Genomic DNA, 23,770 nt, shown 5'->3' on the forward strand with positions numbered 1-23,770 from the left:
GATTCTCTTAAAATCTATATGGTGCAACCGTACATTCTTCACTATTTTATTTTGGCAAGCTTCCTTAATAACATTCAATATGATGATGATATGATTAATTAGCACAATATTCACACAACATGTATGATAAATGTAATCAACAAAATATGTGATACACACCGCAGTGCTCGGTCTCGTCGGAGCCGTCGCTGCAGTCGACGCGGCCGTCGCAGCGCCACGCCAGGGGCACACACTCCACCGCGCCGTCACCACCGCACTGGAACTGCTCCGCGCTGCAGCCCAGCAGCGGCTCATCGAAGGCGGCCCCGCCCTGCGTGTTGAGGGTGGTGGATCCGAGGGCGGGCGCGGGGCAGTCGGCCTCGTCACTAGCGTCGGGGCAGTCGGCTCGCCCGTCACAGCGCTGGTCGGGCGCGTAGCACAAGGGCGCGGTGGCGCAAGGGCGTGCGGCGGGCGCGATGCAAGAGGCGGCGGGGCAGTCGGCCTCGTCGGACCCGTCGGGGCACTGCGCCGCCCCGTCGCAGCGCGCCGAGATATCTACGCACGTGCTGTCGTTGCATCTGCGCATACATGTTCAGTCTTGGTACCGAATAGAACTATTTAGATGGGATTTCACGACTACACGTACTGCACTCAGCACTGTATTGAATGATACTTTCCCTGACTTCCGTACTGGACGAATGTGAGAACAAGTACAGCTCGCCCGACAACGGCGGCAGCGCCAGCGCGTTAGTCCTCTTAATAGAGTCGAGTATAGTATATTATAGTATAAAATACAGGGTGGAATTGACGGCACCACTTTAAATGAAACCACAGTTTTAACTACTCTATAAAAGCCTAATATAATTCAGAAAAAAAATAATTCCCAAAAATGAAAAAGTTATTTTTTCAAACAAAATAAATAATAAAATAATCGTTTTAAAAAAAAACGCCATTTGTAAAGTGTTACATTATCACTCACACACTTACCTGTCAAAGCGGCAACGTCGCACACGCTTCATTCAAGAAATCGAGTCGCAGCAACTAGCGTAGTTATGTAGGCAACGGCGGCGAGCTGATGTTAAATTAACGCAACACTTAGGAATACACTTTACACACACTTTTATTGAATTATTTCTATTAGGTTTTTAATTTTACTTTTGTTGCACTACAAACACATTTTTTATGTTCCCGTTTTAAACTAACACTCATTTTTAACATGTTTACAAAATTATTACAATAATAGCATTTTTTTTCACTTTTTTTAACAATAAATATTACATTTTCCGTCCACATTACATTCAGCTCGATAATGACCCATATTATTACACTTGAAACATTTAATATTTCTTTTAATTGTAGGATTTCTTTTTACAATAAATGCAGATGATGATGACACAATTTCCCCCCGTAGTAGTATTATGGTTTGGAACTTCCAAGCATTCCAATTTTTTACTCCTTCCAGTTTTATTACTGTGCTGTTTCCTTTCCATTGTGATTGTTTATTTTGCTTGTTTTTCTTTTTTATTCCTTCCCGGCAACTTAACCTCCAAATTTCAATACCAACGCCGAAGCGTCGCGTGAAGTAACGCTGTTTTAATCTCGCCAGTATTTCTAATTTTCTACGATTGATGCAAACTTCTTTATTATTGTTACGACGTGGCCTGGGCCCATAACCCGTTGTATTTATATGGTTTAGTAAATAGCATTCAGCTATAGTCCGACCCAACTACTATTGCGCAGAATGTACGCGCCGCACCGATTCTATGGGAATCCCCGGTAATCGGTGCGGCGTGAGCGGGGTGTCTTTGTACAGATAACAAAATTCATTTTTAATATTGATTGATTGTGCAATATAACACTATAATTCATAATAAATGTAGATTATACTTTTTACGCATGATTTGATATTAAAATAATTAATAAAATTATCAATACTATTTACAAATAATTACTAAATATTAATTTATTTCGTATTGAGTTTTCGCAGGTCCTCGTGTAACATTATAAAACTCGTTTAATATTTAATTTTTATACGATTTTCTATCAAAATAATCATACAAATATAAATAATAATGAAAATCTTAATAAAAAATTTAATAGTATATTCGATAAGTATTTTAGTTAATGGCAACTATTACAATGTTTTTAATTATCTGTGTGAGAACAGAACTTAGCCGCGGAACGGCTAAGTTCTGTTGTATTTACATTATTTTGTTCGACTTTATACGTTGAATAATTATTAAGTGTTTTAAATTATTTGGATGTTGTTTAATATTAATTTTATCATTAATCGGATTTCTAAAATCGTGATGAATGTTTCGTGATCGTGATGATGTGATTACTGAGTATTTTTCTCAAATGTGAAACTATTGTGTCAGTATTTGAGTGTACTATCAAAACATACATTTTTTTAAGACATTTCAAACAAATGTTGAGTTTTTAATATTACTTATGATGTAAATATTAGTGATAGTAAAAGGAGAATGCGACAACGACGATGTAAAACTAATGTTAAATGTAAGTAAGTAAATCTATCGTAGTTCAATATCATTTTGTGTGTTAAAAATTTTGAATATAACTTTGTGGGTGGTTCAATAACCATGCAGTATTTCTAAATAATTTCATAATAAAGGTGATATAATAAATTGATTTAAAGTAGGATTTTGTTAAACAATTTTAATAAGAGGTTTGAACGTTATTTAGATTTATAATAAATAGGTAATTGCGTGAAAAAGAACGCGAGATATCGTTCTTTCTCGTTCGGTTTTGTTTTGACGAATGAAAAGTAGAAGTTTGGCAACGCTTAGTAGTATTTTTGTAGTAGTATGTGTATGTGTGCGTCACACGAAATACAGGTATGGAGAAAAATCGTGAAATGAAAAAAAAATCCTACGTCCAAACTGTTGAGGCATCTTGATTAATTTCTTTAGCTTCGAGTTTGAAATTTTTTACCCTATATGCAGTTTCAATTAAAGAAGCGCAGCCTCTTCCACCCTGTATACTATATAATTAGTAAAATGTATTGAGACTCCGTTTTCGCCGAATAAGTGTTACCAGAGCGAGGAAATGGAAATATTGGGGTCACCATCGCCTACAGTAAAAGGTTACGGACTGAATAACTGTAGTCTTATTTAATGTACGAAACATTTATTTTATAAGCATTTTTTAAAATATTTATATACTTGTAGCTAGTAGGAGGGCAATCACATTCCGCCTCATCAGAGCTGTCGTCACAGTCTACTAGACCGTCGCAGATGTTGGTGGCTGACACGCAGCGCCCTCCTGCGCCGCATCCCCACGCGTCTGCCGGACACACACGTGACGCTGTCGACATAGAAGGGGGATACTTTACTATGTACGGTCAGCACGCTGGGAGGTGCGAAGGCAGAAGAGCAGTGATACTCACTGCAGTAGTAGAGGTCCTCGTCGCTGGCGTCGAGGTCGGAGCTGCAGTGCGGCACGCCATCGCACACTAGGTGCTCCGGCACGCACGCGCCTTCAGCGCACGCAAATTGTCCTGCCGAACACTCGCTCCCAGCCGCCGCGCACGCGCGCCCGTCGCGTGCTAGCACACGGCCAGCGCTGCACGAACACGTTGCGTGCCCACGCGCATCTACTGCGCACGTCTCCGCACAGCCTCCATTGTCGATAGCGCAAGGGTCGGCGGCGCAGACCTGGCGCTCGGGCGCTACTAGTACAAGCGCGCAGGGGCGCGGCACGTCGGCACGCAGCACGCGCACGGTACCACCGCCGCGTGCTGCCGCGAACACCCCGCGCGCCACCCAGTCCGTCCACGCCACCCAGCCGCGGCCCGCTACCACGGCGAAGGGGTGGTCAGCGCGCGCGCGCACCACCACGCGTCGGTGCGAGCCGTCGTAGCGCGCACACTCCACCCTGTCGAGCCGCGCATCGGCCCAGTACAGCAGGCGCGCCTCGTGCTCGAGCGCAAGCCCATTGGGCATGAGGATGTCCTTGCTCACTATAGTCTGTCGGGCGCGGCCGTCGACGCGTGCACGTTGCACGGCGGGGCGCGAGGAGTTCCAGTTTGTCCAGTAGAGGCGCCGCTCGCAGGGGTCGTAGTCGAGGCCGCGCGGGCGGTCCCCGGCGCGTAGCAGCAGCGCGGTGCGCACGAGGCGCGCGCGTGTATGCGGCGCAGCGCGCAACAGCGCGGGCAGGACGGCCGCGCGCAGTGCTGGCGGCGCCGTGCTCGTCCAGTACAGCGTGCGCGTCGCCTCCGCGAAAACCATACCCTCCACCGACCCCGCCTCTGCACATGTGTATATAATAGCATATGAGTATGGAGTGTGTGAGTTGATGAGGGCGTAAGTGCGATGTGGATGTACTCACGCGGCAGCAACACGCGGTGTTGGGACCCGTTGAAGTGTACGGCGTGTATGGCGGCTCGCTGTATGTCGGAGTAGAACAGCGTTGCCGTGGAGTACTCGTAGGCCAGCGCGATGGCGTTGCGCAACAGCGTCCTGATGGCCAACCAATATACCAACAATTAATCATGTCACTAGTAGGTACTGGTGTCAATATACAGGTGGGTAAAATATTTCAAACCTATACCTGATGGAAATCGTGAAATGGAAAATATGAGGTATCTTGATACCTTGATACATGTTTATTCATACCCGTATTTCGTGTGACGCAGTTACGCATAGATACCAATAACGTAAACACTTACTACTACAAATTCAAATTCAAATTCAAATTCAAAATTTTCTTTATTCAAATAAACTTTATAAGCACTTTTGAATCGTCGAATACAAAAATACTAATAAAAGTTAAACAACTTTGAACTTTATCGCCAATTCCTAGGACTCTATTTCGGAATGAGGCGTGTGCGGCGGTGTCTCTTTGATAAGTTTATGACTGCGTGCGTGGTCCTTAACAAATGGCATTTTTTTACAATTATATAATTTTATTATTTATTTTGTTTGAAAAAAAAAAATTTTCATTTTTGGAAAAAAAAATATATAAAATATAATAAAACGAATAATTTTTTGCTGCTTGTTTTTTTTATAAGAGCCAAAAGAAAATAGTTAATTTTCAGTATTACAATAATATAACGTTCCACTACAACATTAAACATATATCAAAATTTAAAAATAGGCAATTTTCCTAATTTCTAGCGCTGTAAAGAATCATTATGTTATATAAGAAAATAACGTTACTTATTCTCTATCGGTGGATACGGCGAGTTGAGATCTTTTTGGTCGTCGAGGTTGATGCTATCAATGGCTGTCACCCGCGTGTACATCAGGAAGCTCGTGGACGCTGCAACGTACAAAGGTATTTGTTCGATGCAATTAACAAAACAATCATTAAAATAAAGATGAAGTGGCAGTATGTCACTTAATAAGTGGGCTCCTTTTACGGGAGCAGTAGCAGGGCAAAATATTTCAAAAACTCATACCTAACCTACCTCTTAGGCCGTCGTGGCGCAGCGGCACAAGGTGTGACTGTAATGCGATGGTTGTGGGTTCGATCCCCACTCGAGGAAGTGAAATATTTATTTTCATTTCTTCCCTCTGGTGTCGAGGCTAAAGAGCGGCGTTGAGTTCCGTGACTCAACACGCAATGCCTCCAAAATCGGCGGTATAGTAGTTAAATCTATGGTTTCCATTTAGTGGTGAAGGTAAAAAGAAAAACACTGAATATGGGAATTTATTTTTTTGAAATAATTTGTATCTATTTACACACGCTTACCGTTATCACCTATAATTAAGGCGGCACTTTGTTATTAGTTTTGAAACATTTTTTTCTTTAAAATTAAAATGATTATATCAATTAATGATTAGCAATAAAGCAATTTTAAAATATAATATGAAGTAGCGTTGTTAGTCAATACATACGTGTGCAGGAGCGTCCGTCGGGCGCCAAGTCACCGTGCGGGCACACGCAGCGCGCACCGCCCACACTCCACAGGCACAACGCCTCGCAGCCGCCACCCGCCCCCGCCACCGCCGCCCCCGTCACCGCACACGGATGCGGCGTCCCGCCCGCGTGAGTCGCCGCCGACCAAATCTGACCGCAGAGGCATGTTATAGGGAAACTTTAATATTTCACTCATTTCTTAGGAAAAGTTAGTTTTTTTAACGTTTTATTATTATATTAATAATAGTTTTTTTTTGTTTAAAGTCTTAATATAATATAACTTAATCTCATCTGAGCTTCACACTGTATTCTGGACATTTCGTATACCACTTTGCGCCCAATTCTCAGCATTAGCAGCAGCACATGTTAAGTGGCGGAACTCAACGTTGCGATTTAACTCATTACCTGACCCAGGAATTGAAAATATTAAATATTTTATTCCCCCGAGTTGGAATCAAATCCACAAGCGTCGTGCCGTACACATGAACAGCAAAGAACGGACGCTATATTCACTTCAAAATAAACAAAATACACTGAAACTTAAATTTAAATATTGAACCTGAATCTTTCTATCCCCCGTACCCAAAACTCAAAGACGTAATATATAAACGTTACCACTAAATCCTTGAGACTGTCCCCGAGGTTGTCAGCCAGTATTGTGTAGTCAGTCATGTTTGAGATGGACGCGCTCGCCACGCTGCCCTGGTTCAACGCCCTGATAATAATATCAAAATCTGATACTGACTAGTTGCTAACTTATACTGATTCTGATGATTATTTTTACTTAATGAATAATATGTACTATACATATTATTCATTAAGTAAAAATACAACAATGAGCACGCCCGGTTACTATTATGTCATATTGTATAATACGTTACGTCATAACGAAGCTAGGCAATGTGCGAAGCAACTAAGAATATTGGTAGTTTGATATAATAATTGATCACTTTCACAAAGTCCATCTTAATGTGCTCGTCGACTATGCACTAAGGAGGTTAAGTTAGAATATCTGAACTGTGTTCACTCGGGAAGAAAATAATAAAAAGTAAAAGAATTTCCAAAATCAATTAGTTGCAGCCTTCTACAGCTAAGTTCAGGGCGGTCACGACTTGTTTTTAGAAGTTTTATTTAGTTTGTGTCGTTACACACGGTGGGTGGGTGCGGCCATACTCACGTGTCGAGCCAGTACAGGCGGTGGCGGTGAACGGCGAGTGCGACCACGTGGCGCATCGGTGCGCCCGCCGCCACAAGGGAGCGCCCCGCCCCGTCGTAGCGCATCCGCCAAACGCTCTCCGACGCCACCTCCGCCCAGTACACGTGCTGCTCCTGGTACACAGTAAACATACATATATGAAATATACTAGGTACACATGGTAATACTTAGAATGACTATTAAAATGGTAAAAAAAAATATAAAAGACAAAATTTAAAATATAAAAAAAAAATAACAAAAACAAAATAATAGATAAAAACTTATAAGAAAATTGTGCTTTTATTCATAAATATACAAAGTTTTTTACTTTCTTTGACAAATTCTTTTGTACTATTTTGATAAGAGAAAATAAAATGTAGAAAAAGTTATACTTTTTTAAAGAAGAAAGAATTTATTGTTTATTTGTAGACAACAAACCTTCAGATCTAACGCGATATCAGCGATGGCGCTTCCGTTGTAGAGCAGCTCTACGTCAGTGAGATCGAGGCGCGCGCGCTGCAGCCACCCGCCGCCCGCTAGGAACAGCCACCCGGCTTGCGCGTCCAGCGCCAGCGCCGACACGGCCAGTGGCGCCGTATCCGCCGCCACATAGCGCGCCGCGCCGTCCGCGCGCGCCGCTACCACCAGCCGCCGCGCCGCATCGCTCCAGTACACCACGCCCGCGCGCGCGTCCACCGCCAGCGCCGCCACTGTGTCCGCGCCACTGCCCGCGCCCGCCGCCGCCTGCGCCGCTACGCGCGCTCTCCCCGAACCCGAGCGCCGCGCGCGCCATACCGTGCCCGCTTCCGGGTCCGCCCAGTACACCCACGCGGCGCCGGCCGCGTCTACCACATAGTCAACAGCGCCCGCGCTCGCTACGCGCGGCAGCGGCGGCATGGCCTCGCGGCCGCCGTCCAGCTCGAGTGCGCGCACCTCCCAGCCGCGCGAGTACACGAGCACGTCATCGAGGGGCTCGCAGCGCGCGCCACCGTCGAGAGCACGGTGGCCGGGCGCGCAGCGACACGTGCCGCCCGGCAAGCACAGGTGCGCACAGGGCGGGCGGCGCGCGGCGCATGCCGAGGCGGGCGAGGCGCGCGCGGCGTCGTAGCGCGCGAGGGCGAGCACGGCGGCAGTATCATTGCACAGGGCTCGTGCGGCGCGGCAGCGCGGGGGGCGGCAGGCACGCAGTGTGGCGTCAGAGGCGTCGGCCCACAGCAGCTCGCCGTCGTACACCTCGAGGGCGGTGGGCCGCGCACCCATTCTGAGCTCCACCTGCGAATTATTACTAGCATTCAACTTTTGTGAGGCTAGTCCGAGTGGCGATTGAATTTACAATACACTGTTGTGCCCCTACGCCACTATGGGACAGAAGTACAGATTATACATTATAGTAATTAATTATTTTTGATGGAACAATTTATTTATACTTTATAACTGTTTCGGATTGTAACTAAATACACTATTAAAATATGTAGTATATGTCCTACATATTTTTAAGTGTCAATTATACTTACAACAAAGGCTTTCTCAGTTTTTAAATCGATGTATTGTATCGTGGCGGAGCCTTCGTTGACCCAGTAAAGACGGTTGCCTTCCTCGTCAACCCGCATGCCTAAAATTTAAAAAATAAAAATCAGCTTCACGCTGTATCCCGTACACAGCAGGGTAGGCCTAGCGAACCAGAAAGAAAAGCGAAAAAAAAGTCAACCTGATAAAGGTAGCATTTGCACTGCAGAAGGAACTAATAGGCTAAGGATAGTGTAAAATTAACAGTATAAACGAACGAGACATAATGCTAAGCATTAACTATTTCGTAGATTAGTACTCACTAGTGGCACGCGACAGATGCGCGTCCGCAGTGGAGTTCAGCAGCTCTTTGCGGTCACTGCCGTCGGCAGCCGCCTGCTCCACGCGCTCCACGCCACCCCCGTCACCGGCGCGCATCGCCCAGTAAAGGCGCGCGGCGCGCTCGTGCACCACCAGTGTCTGCAGCGCCGCCGCGCCCGCCAACAGCGGCACCGCGCATTCCCCGCGCAGCCCGCTCGCCGCCAGCGCGCCGCGCGACACATAATACAGCACGCGCGCGCCCGCCGCCAGCGCGAGCGCGCGCGGGCCCTCCACGCCGCTGTCCGCCACCGTCGACACCTCGCCTGTGCGCACGTCCGCGCGCTTTATCTCGTTGCTCTGCGGACACACAGGTACGTCACACACACGTCAAGTCACCTCACGTGACAGGCGGGACCGGGAGCACTCACGTCTGCGTCAGCCCAGAAGATGGCGTGCTCGTCGGGCAGGCACTGCAGTGCGACCGGCGTAGCTAGATGCGCGCCGGACAGCGCGGGCAGCGTGTGCAAGTGCGGCTGCGCCGGCGACAGTCCGCGGATACCGCCCGCCACACTCACCACGATGGCCTGCTCGTACACTGTATACGCGAATATATAAATAAATACGTGATTCACAATATTATAGTATTTTTTTCATTAATTAAACTATAGAATTATTTAAATTATCGTAATAAATATAAAAACTCAATAAGCTTTCATTTAAACCCGTAGTCGAGGTCAGTCGTGGCGCAGGGGCAAACGCATTACCTCCAGATTTCGGCGGAAAATCGGGAACGGGGTGTGTTAACATTAGGATCCCTATGCCTACCCTGCTGTGTGCGGAATACAGCGTGAAGCTGATAAATAAACTTGTAAATAAAATTAAACGTTATCATAGTAGTAAGTTTACCCTCGCAGGTGCGTTTGTCATCTGTAAGACGCATGAGGTGTGGGCACGCGCATACGCGCCGCCCGGGCGCGTCTATAAGGCACAGATGCGAGCAGCCTCCGCCCGCAACGGCGCAAGGATTGTCAGCGGGCGGCTGCAGGCTAGGATGCACCACCTTAACGTCAAAGGGCTGTGAGAGCGTCTTCTGCACGTAGATCACGTCGGAGCCGTTCCACTTGTTGGCGCGCAGCACGGCGTCGGCGCGCCAGTCCGTCCAGTAAACGTGCGACTCGAACAGCGCCACCGCGAAGGGGTGTGCCAGCGCGGCGTGCGCGCGCAGCACTACGCGTCGCGCGCCACCATCGTAGTCGGCTGCGTGCACGGCGTCAGCGCGCGCGTCCACCCAGTACACGCGGCGCGCGACCAGGTCCAGCGCCAGGCCGTTGGGCAGCGCGCCGGCCGCAAGCACACGCCGTTTCCGCCCCGCCAGCGACGCACACTCGATGCGCGGCGCGCGCGCGTCCCAGTCGCTCCAGAACAGCAGGCCAGCGGCGGGGTCGAGCGCGAGAGCGCGCGGCGCTCCCAGCCCGCCGGCCACCAGCGCGCGGCGGTGACGGCCCTCAGCCGTGGCCACTTCAATCTGTGGCACATCGGCCGCCACCCAGTACAGGTTGCTGGCCACCCAGTCCACCGCCAGTCCCTCTGCCGACGTCAGTCCGCGCTGAACCACCACTTCGATGCCACTTATTACTGACAATACAATATGATCAATGTAAATAAATATAAAATAATTTAACCACTCCCGTGTGTTTTCAATCATGGTTTATAATTATTTTAATAAGTATTCTACACACTGAAGTGAAAACTGTTCTGCGTGTAATACTTTACTACTGTGCTCATAAGTGCTGTAATACTTTACTACTGTGCATCATCATCATCATCATCATCGTACTAAGCATATTTCTTGTTGTTCTAATCTCTTAACTTTCACGTTAATATTGCATTCTATCGTTATTATTATTATTATTCATACCCAGTCAGTTTTTAGTTTTCCTCTCCTCAATCATACGACTAAATATTACAAAAAATATATACATTGTTAAAGTAATAACAGATATATAGAACAATATCGCAGGCTCACCGTCACCAAGCAGCGTGCCGCGGTAGATGGCGTCGTCGAGCACGTCGATCCAGTACACGTGCACGGCGGCGGGGGTAGCGCGAGGGGCGGGTGCGCGCCTCCACGCCAGCGCGATGGTGTTACGCAGCGACGACACAAGCGCGCGTGATGTGTGCCGTTCGTCGGCGAGGTCCACGGCGCGCAGCTCGTGGCGCGTACTGTACACCAGCAACGGGCGCTCGGGGGCCGTGCTCTTGCACGTGAACGCGTCCCCTGCGAGACGGTAGCCGGCCAGGCACGTGCAGCGCGCGCGCCCCTTGTGCTCCGTGCAGGTTTGGCTGCATACGCCCCACTCGGCACACGCCTGCTCGCTCGTCCCGCAAGAGTACCCGTCGCTCTGCAGGCGCAGGGGCGCGGGGCAAGTGCAGGCGGGCCCACGCGGCGTTGCGTGGCACGTGTGCGAGCACGCCGCCACTGCGCACATCGGCTCACCTGAATATTTAAAAGGACACTCGTAACTGTATACTGTAACTGTATTGTTAATTAATCATAGTTATGCTATCGTTAATAAGTGACGCATTGTACCAGGTAAATATTAACGTTGTTACTTTAGCTAAAAAAAATTTTCTACAACGCTACCGCATCGGTCGGCCTCGTCGGCTCCATCGGCGCAGTCCTGCACATCGTCGCACAGCTGTTGCAGCGGCACGCAGCGGGTGCCGTTGTCGCAGCGCAGCGCGGGCGCCGCGCACTCTTCCACACTAGCCTCAGTTTCAATCTGTGTTCTCTCCGCGTCGGTGGTGGTGGTGGTGACGGCGGGTGGGACGGTGGTGTTGGTAGACGCGCAGGCCGCCTCGTCCGACCCGTCGAGGCAGTCCACGTGCGAGTCGCACCGGAACTCCTGCAAGCAGTCAAGGGACGTCAAGCACATGGTCGCGTGTGTCGCGGGGGCGCGGCGCCGGACACTCACCATGCGTATGCACTCGCCGTTGTCGCATTGGTACTCGTGGTCCTCGCAGAGGCGCGCGTCGCGCCCGGCTAAAGGGCAGTTGGCCTCGTCGTCGGCGCCGGGGCAGTCAGCGCGGCCGTCGCACAGGTAGGCGGCGGGGAGACAGGCGCCGGCGGCGCATCGAAAGGAGGGGGGCGCACAGGGCGCGGGTGGCGGGCAGTCGGCCTCGTCGGAGAGGTCGCGCGCGCCGCAGTCGGGCGCGCCATCGCAGCGCCAGGCGGCAGGCAGGCACCGGCGCGAGCGCGCGCACGTGAACATGGCGGGTGCGCAGGCAGTGCGCTGGCAGGCTCGCGGCGTCTCGTCCGCGCCGTCTGAGCAATCTGCCGACGCCCTACTTGTTAGCCTCTTACTCTAACATTGAAATAGATGACATTTCTTTGACTGACCTTTCAGACCGTCGCAGATCCAACTCTTTGGAATACAACGATTAGCATCACACTGCATAAACTGCTCCTCATTGCAAGTCGCGTTCGCTAAAACGAGTAAAATAATAAAGTCATAAGTATTATAATATTTTTTAAGAGTTTACATAATTGGACATTATGTTCCGTCATTACATTGCGGCACAATAAGATATAGATATATATTAAACAAATAAGCTACTAATATTTTTAGTGCCAAATGTGGGTTGAATCACTTACAAGTTATATTCACTAACTAAAAAAAAATCTAAGTTATTGAAGAAAATGTTATTCTTAAGTACCACAAGGTCCAGTGGGCGAAGTATCCTCATCGGAGCCGTCGGCGCAGTCGGCGTCACCGTCACACAAGAATGATGAATCGATGCATCGTCTAAATAGTACATATTATGTAAAAAATATTCGACAAAAGTTTTTATGTCAGACAGATTGATGTACTTTAGTTAAAAAAACCGGACAAGCGCAGGTCGGGTCGCGGTCAAACAATTACTATCTGTAGATGCTAGTTGCCACATTTAACAGTGTCGAAATACGCATTTTTTGCGATAAAAACGGCCATATCTTTTCCATTCGTTCCTTAGATAAATGGTCTTGACAGAAAGACAGACGGACAACAGGGTGATCTTATAAGGGTTCTTTTTTTCTTTAAAAAGTACGAAACCCTAAAAATTACATTTGCTTTTATAAAATGATTGCACTGAAATAATGGCAAGATGTTGTTTCTCTTGGTTTGGGCCGTACCCACTAGAGAATAGTGGGTACGGCCCACGGGTACGGGTGGAATAGTACTCACGTCGTAGTCACTCCTCCTTGCCCACAGTGGAACTGCTTGGCGGCGCAGGGCGCGCCGTCCCCATCCCCCACGCCACCCGCCGCCACGCAGCGCCGCTCGCCCGGCGCCGTGGGCAGGCACAGCCACGGGCAGCCGCCGTTCTGGTACGAGCAAGCATTCTCCCCTATAACGAGAGCGAGTATGAAATAGGTGGTGGTGGTCTACAGTAGTCTGTAATAGGCGTGTCGTACCGGTGCGCTCGGCGGCGGACACGAGGCGGATGTCGTAGAGAGGCGGTGACAACTCGCGCAGCGTGTCCAGCGAACCGTTGGCGTGCCGACGGCGCACATGCCCCGTGCCGTGCTCGCTCCATATCACCCAATCTAACAAATACAGATTTATTATAAGTATAAGTATAGATATGGGATTACTATATATTCGTAGGTGCCGGTGCCGAGGTGGATTTTTTCATGAATCGATTTTGATAAAACAAACTTTCAATTTTAAGTTAAAACGGTGAAAGTTTTAAGTAAATCGGTTCAGTACTTTCGAAGATATATCAACTCGATTTCTCCAAGCGTTCCTGAGATAAAGGCAAAGACAGCCGGATGGACAAAAAATTATCTTATAAGGGTTTTTTTTCCCCTTAAAAGCTACAGAACCCTAAAAACTTAGGTATTGACTGCTAAACCTACTATTCAATTTTTTTCCGCCCCCGCATCGTCCTTTCACCTCCACCTCGTCCCCGAAGCATGAAAATATGTCAAATTATACCCTCAAATAATAAAATAATAATGGCGGGACAAAAATGACCCAGCGGCAGTTCTAGGTAAATCTATTTTTTTTTTCAAAAAGTGTGACTGCTATATAATTATTTATATTTTTAATTAAATAAAGGTGTAAAATTGGTAATAGTCAAAAAGTTTCATCTACATACATTAACAAACAAAAAAGTTATAAACAATCAACCTTGCGTTTGGGACAAAAATGGGACGGCGGCGCTTCTAGTGTTAAGATAATGTGAAAATTAATTAAACCCTAATGCAACCCGCATTTTCGTAGTTTCAATAAGGATTTCCAATTGTTTTAGACAGCAAGGATTTTTCAGTAGGTACCGTAATTTTAAATCTGTGTACTAATCTTTTCAAGTACTTATTAAAATATATTTAAATGACTATTTTTAAACGGAAGAAATTATAAACAAAAACCTACCTACTAATGACTACTACAAAAAATATGAAACCAAATATATGGCGCTGAAATAATACATTCAACTCCAATTATCCAATACGTGCAAACGCATCTAAATCTTCGTTGCTATAAAGGCAGGCGGATTTTTTTTTCGAGCTTGTGGTTAATGCTGAAGAGGGTATTCTGTCCCTGATGAAAAGCAAGCACTACGTGGCTGCCTGTGAGGAAAATTAAATAGAATGCATCGGCCAGGAATCGAACCCGGGCCGCCCGCGTGGCAGGCGAGCATTCTACCACTGAACCACCGATGCGTGTAGGGCAGGCGGGCGCGGCGGACGCATGGCGAGTGGCGAGCCGTTTCGCAGCAAGGATTTTTTGATATTGTAAAAACTTCTAAAGTACTTATTGAAATTAAAAACAGTAAAAGACAGTTTTGATCTACATTAAATGGCCAGCGTAATTAATATACTTATTTATATGCTGAGAGTAAGGGATAAGTAAACTTGAGTAACATACAGCTGATGTGTCAACGCACTATTCGCAATTTCGAAATAGCGTAAAAAGAAAATTTTATCTTCGTTTAACGTAAAAAATTAATAAAGTATTTTAAAGGATAAAGATTAATACCATTATGGAAAAATATGACTCACAATAAAAAATATATTGAAATTATTATTTTTAGACAGAAAAATGATCACTACACGTTATTCTTAAAAGATACGAATATGCCGTCACGGACTTTCTTGTAGATCTTATTAAGAGGAATAATACTCCAGTACATTATTTTCATGTAGTACTTACCATTAAAGCAGCGCATGCGCGAAAGTGTCTCAACGGGTAGGACTTTATACACATTTATCGTATTTATGTTAATTTACATAAGAATATACAAATAATAAACTATATATAAACCTTCTATGAAAAATACTCGACCTAATGTTGAAAACCGTATCAAAATCCGTTGGGTGGTTTAGAAGAAGAAGAGTTAGAAACAACAGATAGACACGAAAAGCGACTTTGTTTTATAAGATATAGGATAGGATAGGATATAAGATGTGGCATATTCACCTTCGTACACTGCAAGGCCGTAAGGTTTAGACAGGGGAGTGTCAGCAGAGTTCCGGAGCAGCAGCTCGCGCTCGCTGCCGGGAGCAATGTCGCCGGACTGCGTCACCAGGATGCGCTCGATTTTGTTGAGATATACATCACACCTATACAAATTTGCTAAATGTTATCATCATAGATGAAAATTTTCATTTTAATTATAAAAAGGAGTTACGCGCGAGCTACCAGTAGAGGTATCTCGTCTGCAAGTCGATGACGAGTCCGTTGGGCCAGTGCAGGTCTTCGTGCAGCAGCGTGCGGCGCCGCGACGCGTCCATGGCGGCCGTTTCAATGCGGGCGCCGCTTGACCCCGCGCCGCCGCCCACGCCCGCCCACACCGACCAGAACATCACACTGCGAACAGAACACTTCGTGTCGATCACAATGTATTGTGTACTGTGGTACAAGCAGTGACGAGTGTAAAATGAGGCGTACCCGTTGGCAGGATCCAGTGCGAGTGCACGCGGGTGGAAGTGCGGCTCGCTTACGAGCACGCGGTGCGCGGGGCTGTGTATTCCCGCCACGCTCAGCCGTCCCAGCGCGTCGTCCGTCCAGTACACGTTGTGGCCTACGACACAACACTACTTTACTTTCTTTATTCTCAACACAGAATACAGATTACATTTTTACGTGGGGAAGGACAAGGAATTAAATATATAAATAATTAAGAAAGTGTGGAGGACTCACTCATCCAATCAATGGCGAGGCCCTCGCAGTTGTCGACCTCGTCGCCGAGGAATATCTCTCCTCCGGTGCCGTCCAGTTTTTGGCGAACAATCCGGTACCTGCAAGATACAACCGTTGTCACGTATATAGACAATTACAAGTAACAGGATGGTGAGAGGCGATTACCTCAGCACTCACTTGTGCACGTCACAGTAGTAGAGCATGTTGCCGACCCAGTCCACATCGGCGGCAGTGGGGCGCGCGGCGTGCGTGGCGGGTGCGAAGGGCTCCTCGTGCCCCGTCCCCGTTAGTGCCAGCCCAACCACCAGGGCCGGCGCGCCGCGCGACACTACCAGGTAGCTCTCCACCTCCATAACTGCGTACACACACTAAGAAACTGTTGCGAATATTTGCAACGACATTTGTCATTACGGACGCTACGCAACGATTGTAACACCTCATTTTGAAAAATTATAAGTTTAGATTTTTAAATAATTTTAATTGAAAAATTAATTATTTGAATTATCTTAAATCAAAAGTTAAGTAATTGTATAAAAAGTGTTAACTTTATGTTACAGCACTCACGTTCGCAATCACGGTGTCCCACGAGTCGGTACCCGTTGCGGCACACACAGTGCGCGCGCGGCGTACCGCCGTCTCCATCGTACGCCGGCACGCATATGTGCGCGCAGCCGCCCTTGCGCAAGGCGCACGGGTGCGGGCGTGCAGCGGTGGGCTGGCGCTGACGGTGGTACACGAGCGCGGCGAGCGGGCGTGCACGCAGCACCAGGCGCGTGGGGGCCGGGGGCGTCGCGGCGGGCGCGTGTCTGCGGTAGCGCGACACCGCCGACACACTGCGGTTCTGCCACGCGGGCAGGTACAGCAGGTCCTCCAGCACAGAGATGCGCTCCAGCCGCTGAGACTGGGGGTCGGAACAGACGGTTAGCGGACCACGTGGGGTCGATGAGAGCGGCAGGAGGTAGGTTTGAAGAAGTACGCACGTCGTATCCGCGGCGAACGGTGGCGCGCTGCCCGCCTTCGTAGTCGGCGCGCTCGACGCACTCGAGGTAGGCGTCGACCCAGTAGAGAAAGCGCGCGGCTGGGTCGGCGGCGAGCGCGCCGGGGTACACGAGTTTGCGGTCGGCAATGGGGGCGACGGGACCGGTGGGAGCGAGGCCGGCGCGGCGCACGGCGGGCGGCTCGGCGCCCCACGTGGTCCAGAAGAGCAAGCCAGCGACTGGATCGAGCGCGAGGCTGCGCAGACGGCCGAGGCCGGCGTCTAACAGCAGGCGGCAATGCAGCAGCGCGGGATCGCACAGCGCCACCAGCTCGCGCGCCTCGTCCGCCAGATACCAATTGCCCGCCACCCAATCCACGGCCAGGTGGTGCACGGCTGCAACACATCACATATGCTTTGACTGTCGCGCACGAGTCCGGATGACAAAAGGTCAAGGAGGACGAGGCACTCACAGTTGAGGTCGGGCAAAACGTGGGGCAAGGGCAGCTCGCGGCGGCGAGAGAAGTCGTCCGCGTCGACGCACACGAGCGCGGAGCGGCTCACATTGTGGTGCACGTAGCACACGCTCCTGTACCGCAGTGAAGATTTCATCGGTTAAATAAAAGAATTATATTTTATTGTTTTGTTAACGTTATATAGGTGTAACTCGATCGATGTATCACAGGTAGGGAACCTCATGCATGTTCAGAGATTTTTAATTCAGATACCAAAACGGAATGATATGACTTGAACGAAAAACCACAGAAATCACGTATCTTATTACCTAGAAAGCTTTTTTAATGAGCTCTCCGAAATAATTGTCATTGTTTTTAATAATTTAATTGTTTCTGCTGAAATGTTTTTCTATAGCAGCTGAAATTTAGTAATAAACACGACTTAGGCGTAGTTCATCGTGCCGTTCCGTGTTAGAATAAAAAACATTTTTCTATCAAATGACTATATGATATAGAAATTGAAATTAAATAACAACAACCCACTTATTAGTGTAATCAAAATCAACAGCGCGTACGTCGAGAGCTGACAATGAATAATTCCCAGTCGGCTTCAGAGAAGAAGTCTCGAACCACACGCGCTCCACACCACTCTCCGTAGCTACGATCAAAGATAGCGGAGCTCCCACCGGGTCTGCAAGGAAAAATTGTTAACATAATAATAATAATAAGGGACCTTCGCGACGCAGTTACACAACATTTGACGGTAAACGAAATGGTTGTGAATTCAAATCCCTCTCGAGGAATTAATATTTTTATCATTTCCTCTGCTAGTTAGTAACTTAGCAGGTATTTTGCGAACGCACAAACATTGAGCGATGCGCAGGTAACAGAGTGTCTTAACTTTAGGTTCTCTCTGTCTATCCTGATATATGCGAGATAATATTATCGCTAAGCCAATGACAAATATAATGTTCCTGCCCATACCGTTAACAGCAGCACAAGAGCGTCGGTCGTCGCGCAAGTGGTACCCGGCGGCGCACGCGCACGCGTACGAGCCCGGTGCGTTATTGCAGCGCTGCGCGCACACGCCCTCCCACGAGCACTCGTCGCTGTCTGCAAAACCTCACTCAGTATAAAGCATACTTAGCAAGTATAGTATGGTCGACGAGTAGTGGCCGCCCTGGAGTTAGCTGTAGACAGCTGCGCAGATTTGATATTAGGTTTTTTTTATTTTTAATTATTTTCTTCCCTTCTGTAAAGAAACTATAGTTTAGAAAACCTTACTACAGGGCGGCCACGACTCATCTACCGTACCATATAAGTGGGTAAGGTGGAGTGCAGCGGTGCTCACCGCGGCAGGCGCCGTCTCGCCACTCGTACCCAGCGCGGCAGTAGCAGGCGAGGCCCTCGTGCGTAGGGCGGCACGTCGCGCACCCCAGCGCCGCGCACGATGCCTCCGTGACTGTACAGAGCCATTACACGTTAAGCACACTATGTTTTATGAAGAAAAGGAAAGGAACAAACACCACTCTATTTTTTCATTTCTTAAGGATTACGGATTATAAAAATATAATCCATACTTATTGTGAAGAATGAGTTTGTTGTTCATATTTAACACATTTTTTAATTCCGAAGTTTAATCAGTAAGAAAGTTCACTAATTATGATTAAGAAACACGATTATGATGAGGAAATATTAAAAGATAACGAGTATTAAGTGTGCATTAAAGCATCTCACAATTATCGCAGATATCCCACTCGTCGCTGCCGTCGAGGCAGTGGCGCACGCCGTCGCAGAACTGATATACGGGCACGCAGCTGAACTGGCCGTCCTCCGGTGTCGCACACCGCGCCCACTTGCCCCAGCACTTAAAATCCTTTTCACCTATAACAGAAAGTATTAGTTGGATTTGTGTTTTCTTAATTTATACGTCTCTGATAGTAGTGTGATGTATGTAGTCCATACACATGTAGGGGTCCTCGTCGGAGGCGTCGTGCGGGCCGCAGTCGGCGTCGCCGTCGCAGCGCCAGCTCGCCGCTATGCACAGTCCGCTGCGCAAACACCGGAACTGTCCGGGGCCGCATGTCGTGTTGTATGCTGTGTACAAATAAAATGGACCTCATTAAAATTATAAAATGAGATACCTAAATACATAAAGAAATTTAGCAAAAAAAAGAGAAAGCAAATAGTAGTATTAATAATAAATTTTGTACATAAAAGTTGTTTACATTTATTTTGCACTTTTCATGTGATACTTGAATAACTAAAAAGACTAAAATTCCATTAATGCTGGAAATGTAAATATTAGTTTTCCTTTAAGACCCTGGCGATTTTTTTAATATACAGAAACAACTCTTGAACAAATCTATTATACGTATACATATAGATTAGTTGTTAGTAAACTTCGTAGTAAGTTAAACCAATGTGTGGGTGTCTCCAATAGACTTATATTACTCTAATTGATACGAGTAGTTGAGGCAATTTGTCGAAGCAACAGCGGCGGTATCTTACCAATTCAAGCTTGAATTCAATATTAGAATTACTGCGTGTACAAGAATGTAATTAAACCAAAACAATAAATATTATTAGAACAGCTATTATGCAAATATAGCTAAAGTACATTACTTAAACATATATATAATAAGTTTGTAGAGTAAACAAATAAGTAATAAACACGTGGTTAATTGTATATAAACAATAAACATACTGCAATCAATTTCGTCAGAAGCGTCTGCGCAGTGAGCGCGCGCGTCGCAGCGCCAGGCTGCGGGCACGCAGCGCGACCCGTCCGCGCACGCGAACTGCTCCGCCGTGCACGACGTGCCCGAGACCGTGCCCGACACCTCCTCGCCCGGTATACCTGGAACGATAAGACACAATCCTCATATCATATCTATAGTATCAATTCTATATATTAAACGGATTCAAAATTAAATAAAAACTTTTAATGAGTTAAGTAAAAATTGACAATTATATGTTGCGTTTTTAATAAAACAATACTTAATACCTATTATATAAAAACCATGGGAAACAAGGGTTTATTTTTCTGAAACACCATCTTTTTCACTACTTTGTTTGATGTTTTCCTTAAATTTCCTTGAATTGAGAGCCAAGGCAAATTTGTTTTTTAGTGTTAAGGCACGCCGTTCTTAATTTTTGCCGAATTCTGGAGGCATTGCCTTTTTGCCGCCACTCAACACGCAACGCCTCCAGGATTCGACGAAACGTCGCGTCTCTCGATATTAGAACGAAGAAATAAAAATATTTCACTCCCTCGAGTGGAAATCGAATCCACCCCCCGCATTTACAGTCCCACACTTGTGCCATTGTGCCACGATATTACGCTAGAACTAATGTAGTTATATTCATAATTTAGAAGTTATAATCGTTCTTTTTCATAATTTAGAAGTTATAATCTTTTATTGTAATAGTTCGATGGCATAAAATTATAGAGAATATTTCAAATAAACATTTTAAAGATGAACTTTCAACCATTTGCTTGTGTCTAGCCTGAATGAACTATGGCTTTATGTTTATGTCGTAGATTATCGTAGATAATGGTAGTTATTATAATATAATTATCTTAAAGTTAAAGTTTGTAATCTTATTGATCTTATGAAATGTAATTTCAACCATGACGACTTTACTTTTTAAAATTCTGAATGTGAAAAAAAACTAAAGATAACAAACTATAAAATGCAATAGTTTTGAACTCCATGGTTCATGTCTTTTCAATTGAGTGAGCTTGTGTGTGTTTTTTACAGAATAGTTAGTGATAAAAGATAAAAACATGTTTAATAAATATTAAAAATGTAAGGCACATTACCATTTCTATTATTGTACAAAGTAAATAAATAAAAGAACGCGTTTATTTAATCAATACATTAGACTTTAGACATACATATTTGTATTGCTTGAACGTATTTGGATATCGCATCCTTAAATAATTCTGGTCACAGTTCAAAATAAACAGTAAGTAAGTTTAAGAAGCTTAGATTCAAGCGCCCGCGATGGTCGAGGTTCTCATTACGAACGCAAGACACGAAATTGCTACTTGCATATACATAATTGAATTGAGTTATTCTCGCACTCTATAATGTATTTGTGAGCGATGAGCTAGTCCACTTCTAGATATTGGGAACTACGAGAAGCGAGAGAAACCTTACTATCACAACCAGCAATACAACAATACAACTAGTAAGACACTCCGTTACTCATTTTCCGTCGAATTCTGGAGGCATTGCGTGTTTCGCTTTACTACAAATTATAAAACGTAATTAATTGATAACTTTACTATTTGTATAAAATGCAGTTGAATAAAATTTATCGATCAATTGCAAGCAAAGGAATTTATATAGTAGGTATAAATTAATTTGTATTAAGTTGTCAGTAATATGAGAGGGCGGCTCATATCTCTATGTCTCGAGTGGAAGCAGGCAGAGCCACGGCTATACACTTCGTAGTCTCATCTAAATTAAATACTGATGTCATTATGCTGTACCTGCATAGTGTACTCGTACAAGACAAGTTTAGAAATCAGCTTCACGCTGTATCCCGCACATAGCAGGATAGGCAGAGGGCAACCTAGTGTTACAACATTCCGTTCCCCATTTTCCGCTGAATTGTGGAGGTTTTGTGTGTTGAGTAATTGAGAAGCGTAACTCAACGCCGCTCTACATAATAACTTGACTGATGAGTACCAAGTAAACGCAGTCATAAACTATCGATACATTGGACTTATACTGCGAGGAACAAATAATACTTTACGGTCAACTGGTCAGATAAGTTATCGTGGCGGCTATAGGTCGCGGCGCGGGTTAAGCGGGAACTGTACCTAACTGTTCCAAGACAGTGATGTTGTCTTGGTGTGATGAATCATCTTCCAATTCAACGCCGGGTTCATATTTAGTTAGGCTGATAGGGGTATCAGATTATTTGTATTATTTAGTTGCTAGTGAAATTCCATTGTGTTTTGTTCTGGGATGTTCTGGCTATACATTAGGATCATCAAACATACATAATATTTTAGGACTTTAATAGTATGCTTGTAATATAAACAAGCGTAGGTATTTATTATCATATGTCAGGCGATTCAATAGGAACAAATAAAACAAGTGCAATTATTAATAGTGGTTTCGAATGAGGCATAAATTCCTATGTATAGAAAAAGTTTTTTTTTCTAGTCCTATTATATATATTTATTTATCCACTTATTTGTAAAAAGATATCAAATTTGTTTAAAATAAAATTAAAGCTTTAAATTTTCATAGTACTGGTTTAATTAAATAATTTCTAACATAAGTAATTTTCGAACAAAAAAAAAAGTGTTCATATTTTTCGCTTTGAGCAAAAACTGTTAAACGCGTATGCGCAGACCTTGACCGAACATGAGGTCGACGACGGCGACTGCTTCATTGCTAACTATGTCTTAGATAAAAATTAAAATATATACATACTTCTATTATGTAAGAAAAATAATTGCTTTAGAGTATAAAACAATAAAAGTTAATTATTGTGTTACAAAATACAAATATATTAAATAGCCTGTCTGTTCGCGAATGAGCACCGGTTATGCTGGCTCTGGTAGATAGACAAGTACCTAGATACAACTACTGAAATGCTCTTTAATTAATAGCCATATTTTTTGCAATAGTATTTTTTTTTAAATATGGCGAAGCTTTAAAAAAGAACCTAAGTAAATTTTTGTTGTACATAACATAACCTGTATATTTCTACCTCAGTAGTTCAGTAATTACAATGCAGATGTGATGCACTACAATAATACAGTAAAAATCTCTTATATAACATTAAAGTGTTAACACCGTTGTTCATGAGAGCAATATGTCATAACGTTTTAACATGTTGGTTTCTCTTATAATATCCCTTTCTCTATTGTATTCTGTAAACCCTCTGTTAAACCCGTACTAGAAAAATTCTAACTCATAACAAAAGTAATTATACAAATGTAAGCATAAAATGATTTGCTTGTTTTTCCATTTTATTCAGAAAACTTTACTTTCAAAACTCTGCCCTCTAACTCTATACGGTTAAAGCATCGATGCATTAAAACTCCCCAAGTTGTTTTCACGTTTGCATAAATTGGAAATTGCTGTTTGAAAGTTTATATCGATAATAATGCTTCACACTATTGGTTGACTTTAAAAATATATCATTTTATGTTTAGTGACTTACATTTTGATTGCATTTTTTATTCTATATAGGTGTTTCTGTCTTAGGGCTCAAAATTAACTTAAAAAATTATTATCTCGAG

At 45.3% G+C, this 23,770-nt stretch overlaps 1 protein-coding gene across 2 annotated transcripts in view; it reads right to left on the reverse strand.

Annotated features, from left to right (window-relative positions):
• Nucleotides 1-23,770, reverse strand: part of LRP1 (LDL receptor protein 1) — a 66,290-nt gene that overhangs the window by 36,170 nt on the left and 6,350 nt on the right. For both annotated transcript variants that reach the window (XM_085194747.1, XM_085194749.1), the window contains exons 2-35: nt 20,207-20,359; nt 19,465-19,596; nt 19,237-19,383; nt 18,851-18,961; nt 18,484-18,612; nt 18,043-18,190; nt 17,518-17,633; nt 17,049-17,440; nt 16,633-16,969; nt 16,246-16,423; nt 16,069-16,166; nt 15,817-15,949; nt 15,568-15,735; nt 15,346-15,488; nt 13,338-13,469; nt 13,108-13,270; nt 12,599-12,687; nt 12,282-12,368; nt 11,857-12,215; nt 11,526-11,787; nt 10,908-11,378; nt 9,788-10,516; nt 9,310-9,476; nt 8,884-9,238; nt 8,569-8,666; nt 7,493-8,326; nt 7,037-7,188; nt 6,475-6,574; nt 5,838-6,009; nt 5,157-5,259; nt 4,327-4,457; nt 3,386-4,246; nt 3,162-3,303; nt 160-557 (exon numbers count right to left, since the gene is read on the reverse strand). In XM_085194747.1, coding sequence (XP_085050873.1) covers nt 160-557; nt 3,162-3,303; nt 3,386-4,246; nt 4,327-4,457; nt 5,157-5,259; nt 5,838-6,009; nt 6,475-6,574; nt 7,037-7,188; nt 7,493-8,326; nt 8,569-8,666; nt 8,884-9,238; nt 9,310-9,476; nt 9,788-10,516; nt 10,908-11,378; nt 11,526-11,787; nt 11,857-12,215; nt 12,282-12,368; nt 12,599-12,687; nt 13,108-13,270; nt 13,338-13,469; nt 15,346-15,488; nt 15,568-15,735; nt 15,817-15,949; nt 16,069-16,166; nt 16,246-16,423; nt 16,633-16,969; nt 17,049-17,440; nt 17,518-17,633; nt 18,043-18,190; nt 18,484-18,612; nt 18,851-18,961; nt 19,237-19,383; nt 19,465-19,596; nt 20,207-20,359 — 8,190 coding nt within the window. The remainder of the gene's footprint in view (nt 1-159; nt 558-3,161; nt 3,304-3,385; nt 4,247-4,326; nt 4,458-5,156; nt 5,260-5,837; nt 6,010-6,474; nt 6,575-7,036; nt 7,189-7,492; nt 8,327-8,568; nt 8,667-8,883; nt 9,239-9,309; nt 9,477-9,787; nt 10,517-10,907; nt 11,379-11,525; nt 11,788-11,856; nt 12,216-12,281; nt 12,369-12,598; nt 12,688-13,107; nt 13,271-13,337; nt 13,470-15,345; nt 15,489-15,567; nt 15,736-15,816; nt 15,950-16,068; nt 16,167-16,245; nt 16,424-16,632; nt 16,970-17,048; nt 17,441-17,517; nt 17,634-18,042; nt 18,191-18,483; nt 18,613-18,850; nt 18,962-19,236; nt 19,384-19,464; nt 19,597-20,206; nt 20,360-23,770) is intronic.

Source organism: Heliconius melpomene, chromosome 12 (assembly GCF_056956725.1).
Source record: "Heliconius melpomene rosina isolate 202511_hmr_F chromosome 12, ASM5695672v1, whole genome shotgun sequence".
Classification (NCBI taxonomy): Eukaryota; Metazoa; Arthropoda; class Insecta; order Lepidoptera; family Nymphalidae; genus Heliconius; species Heliconius melpomene.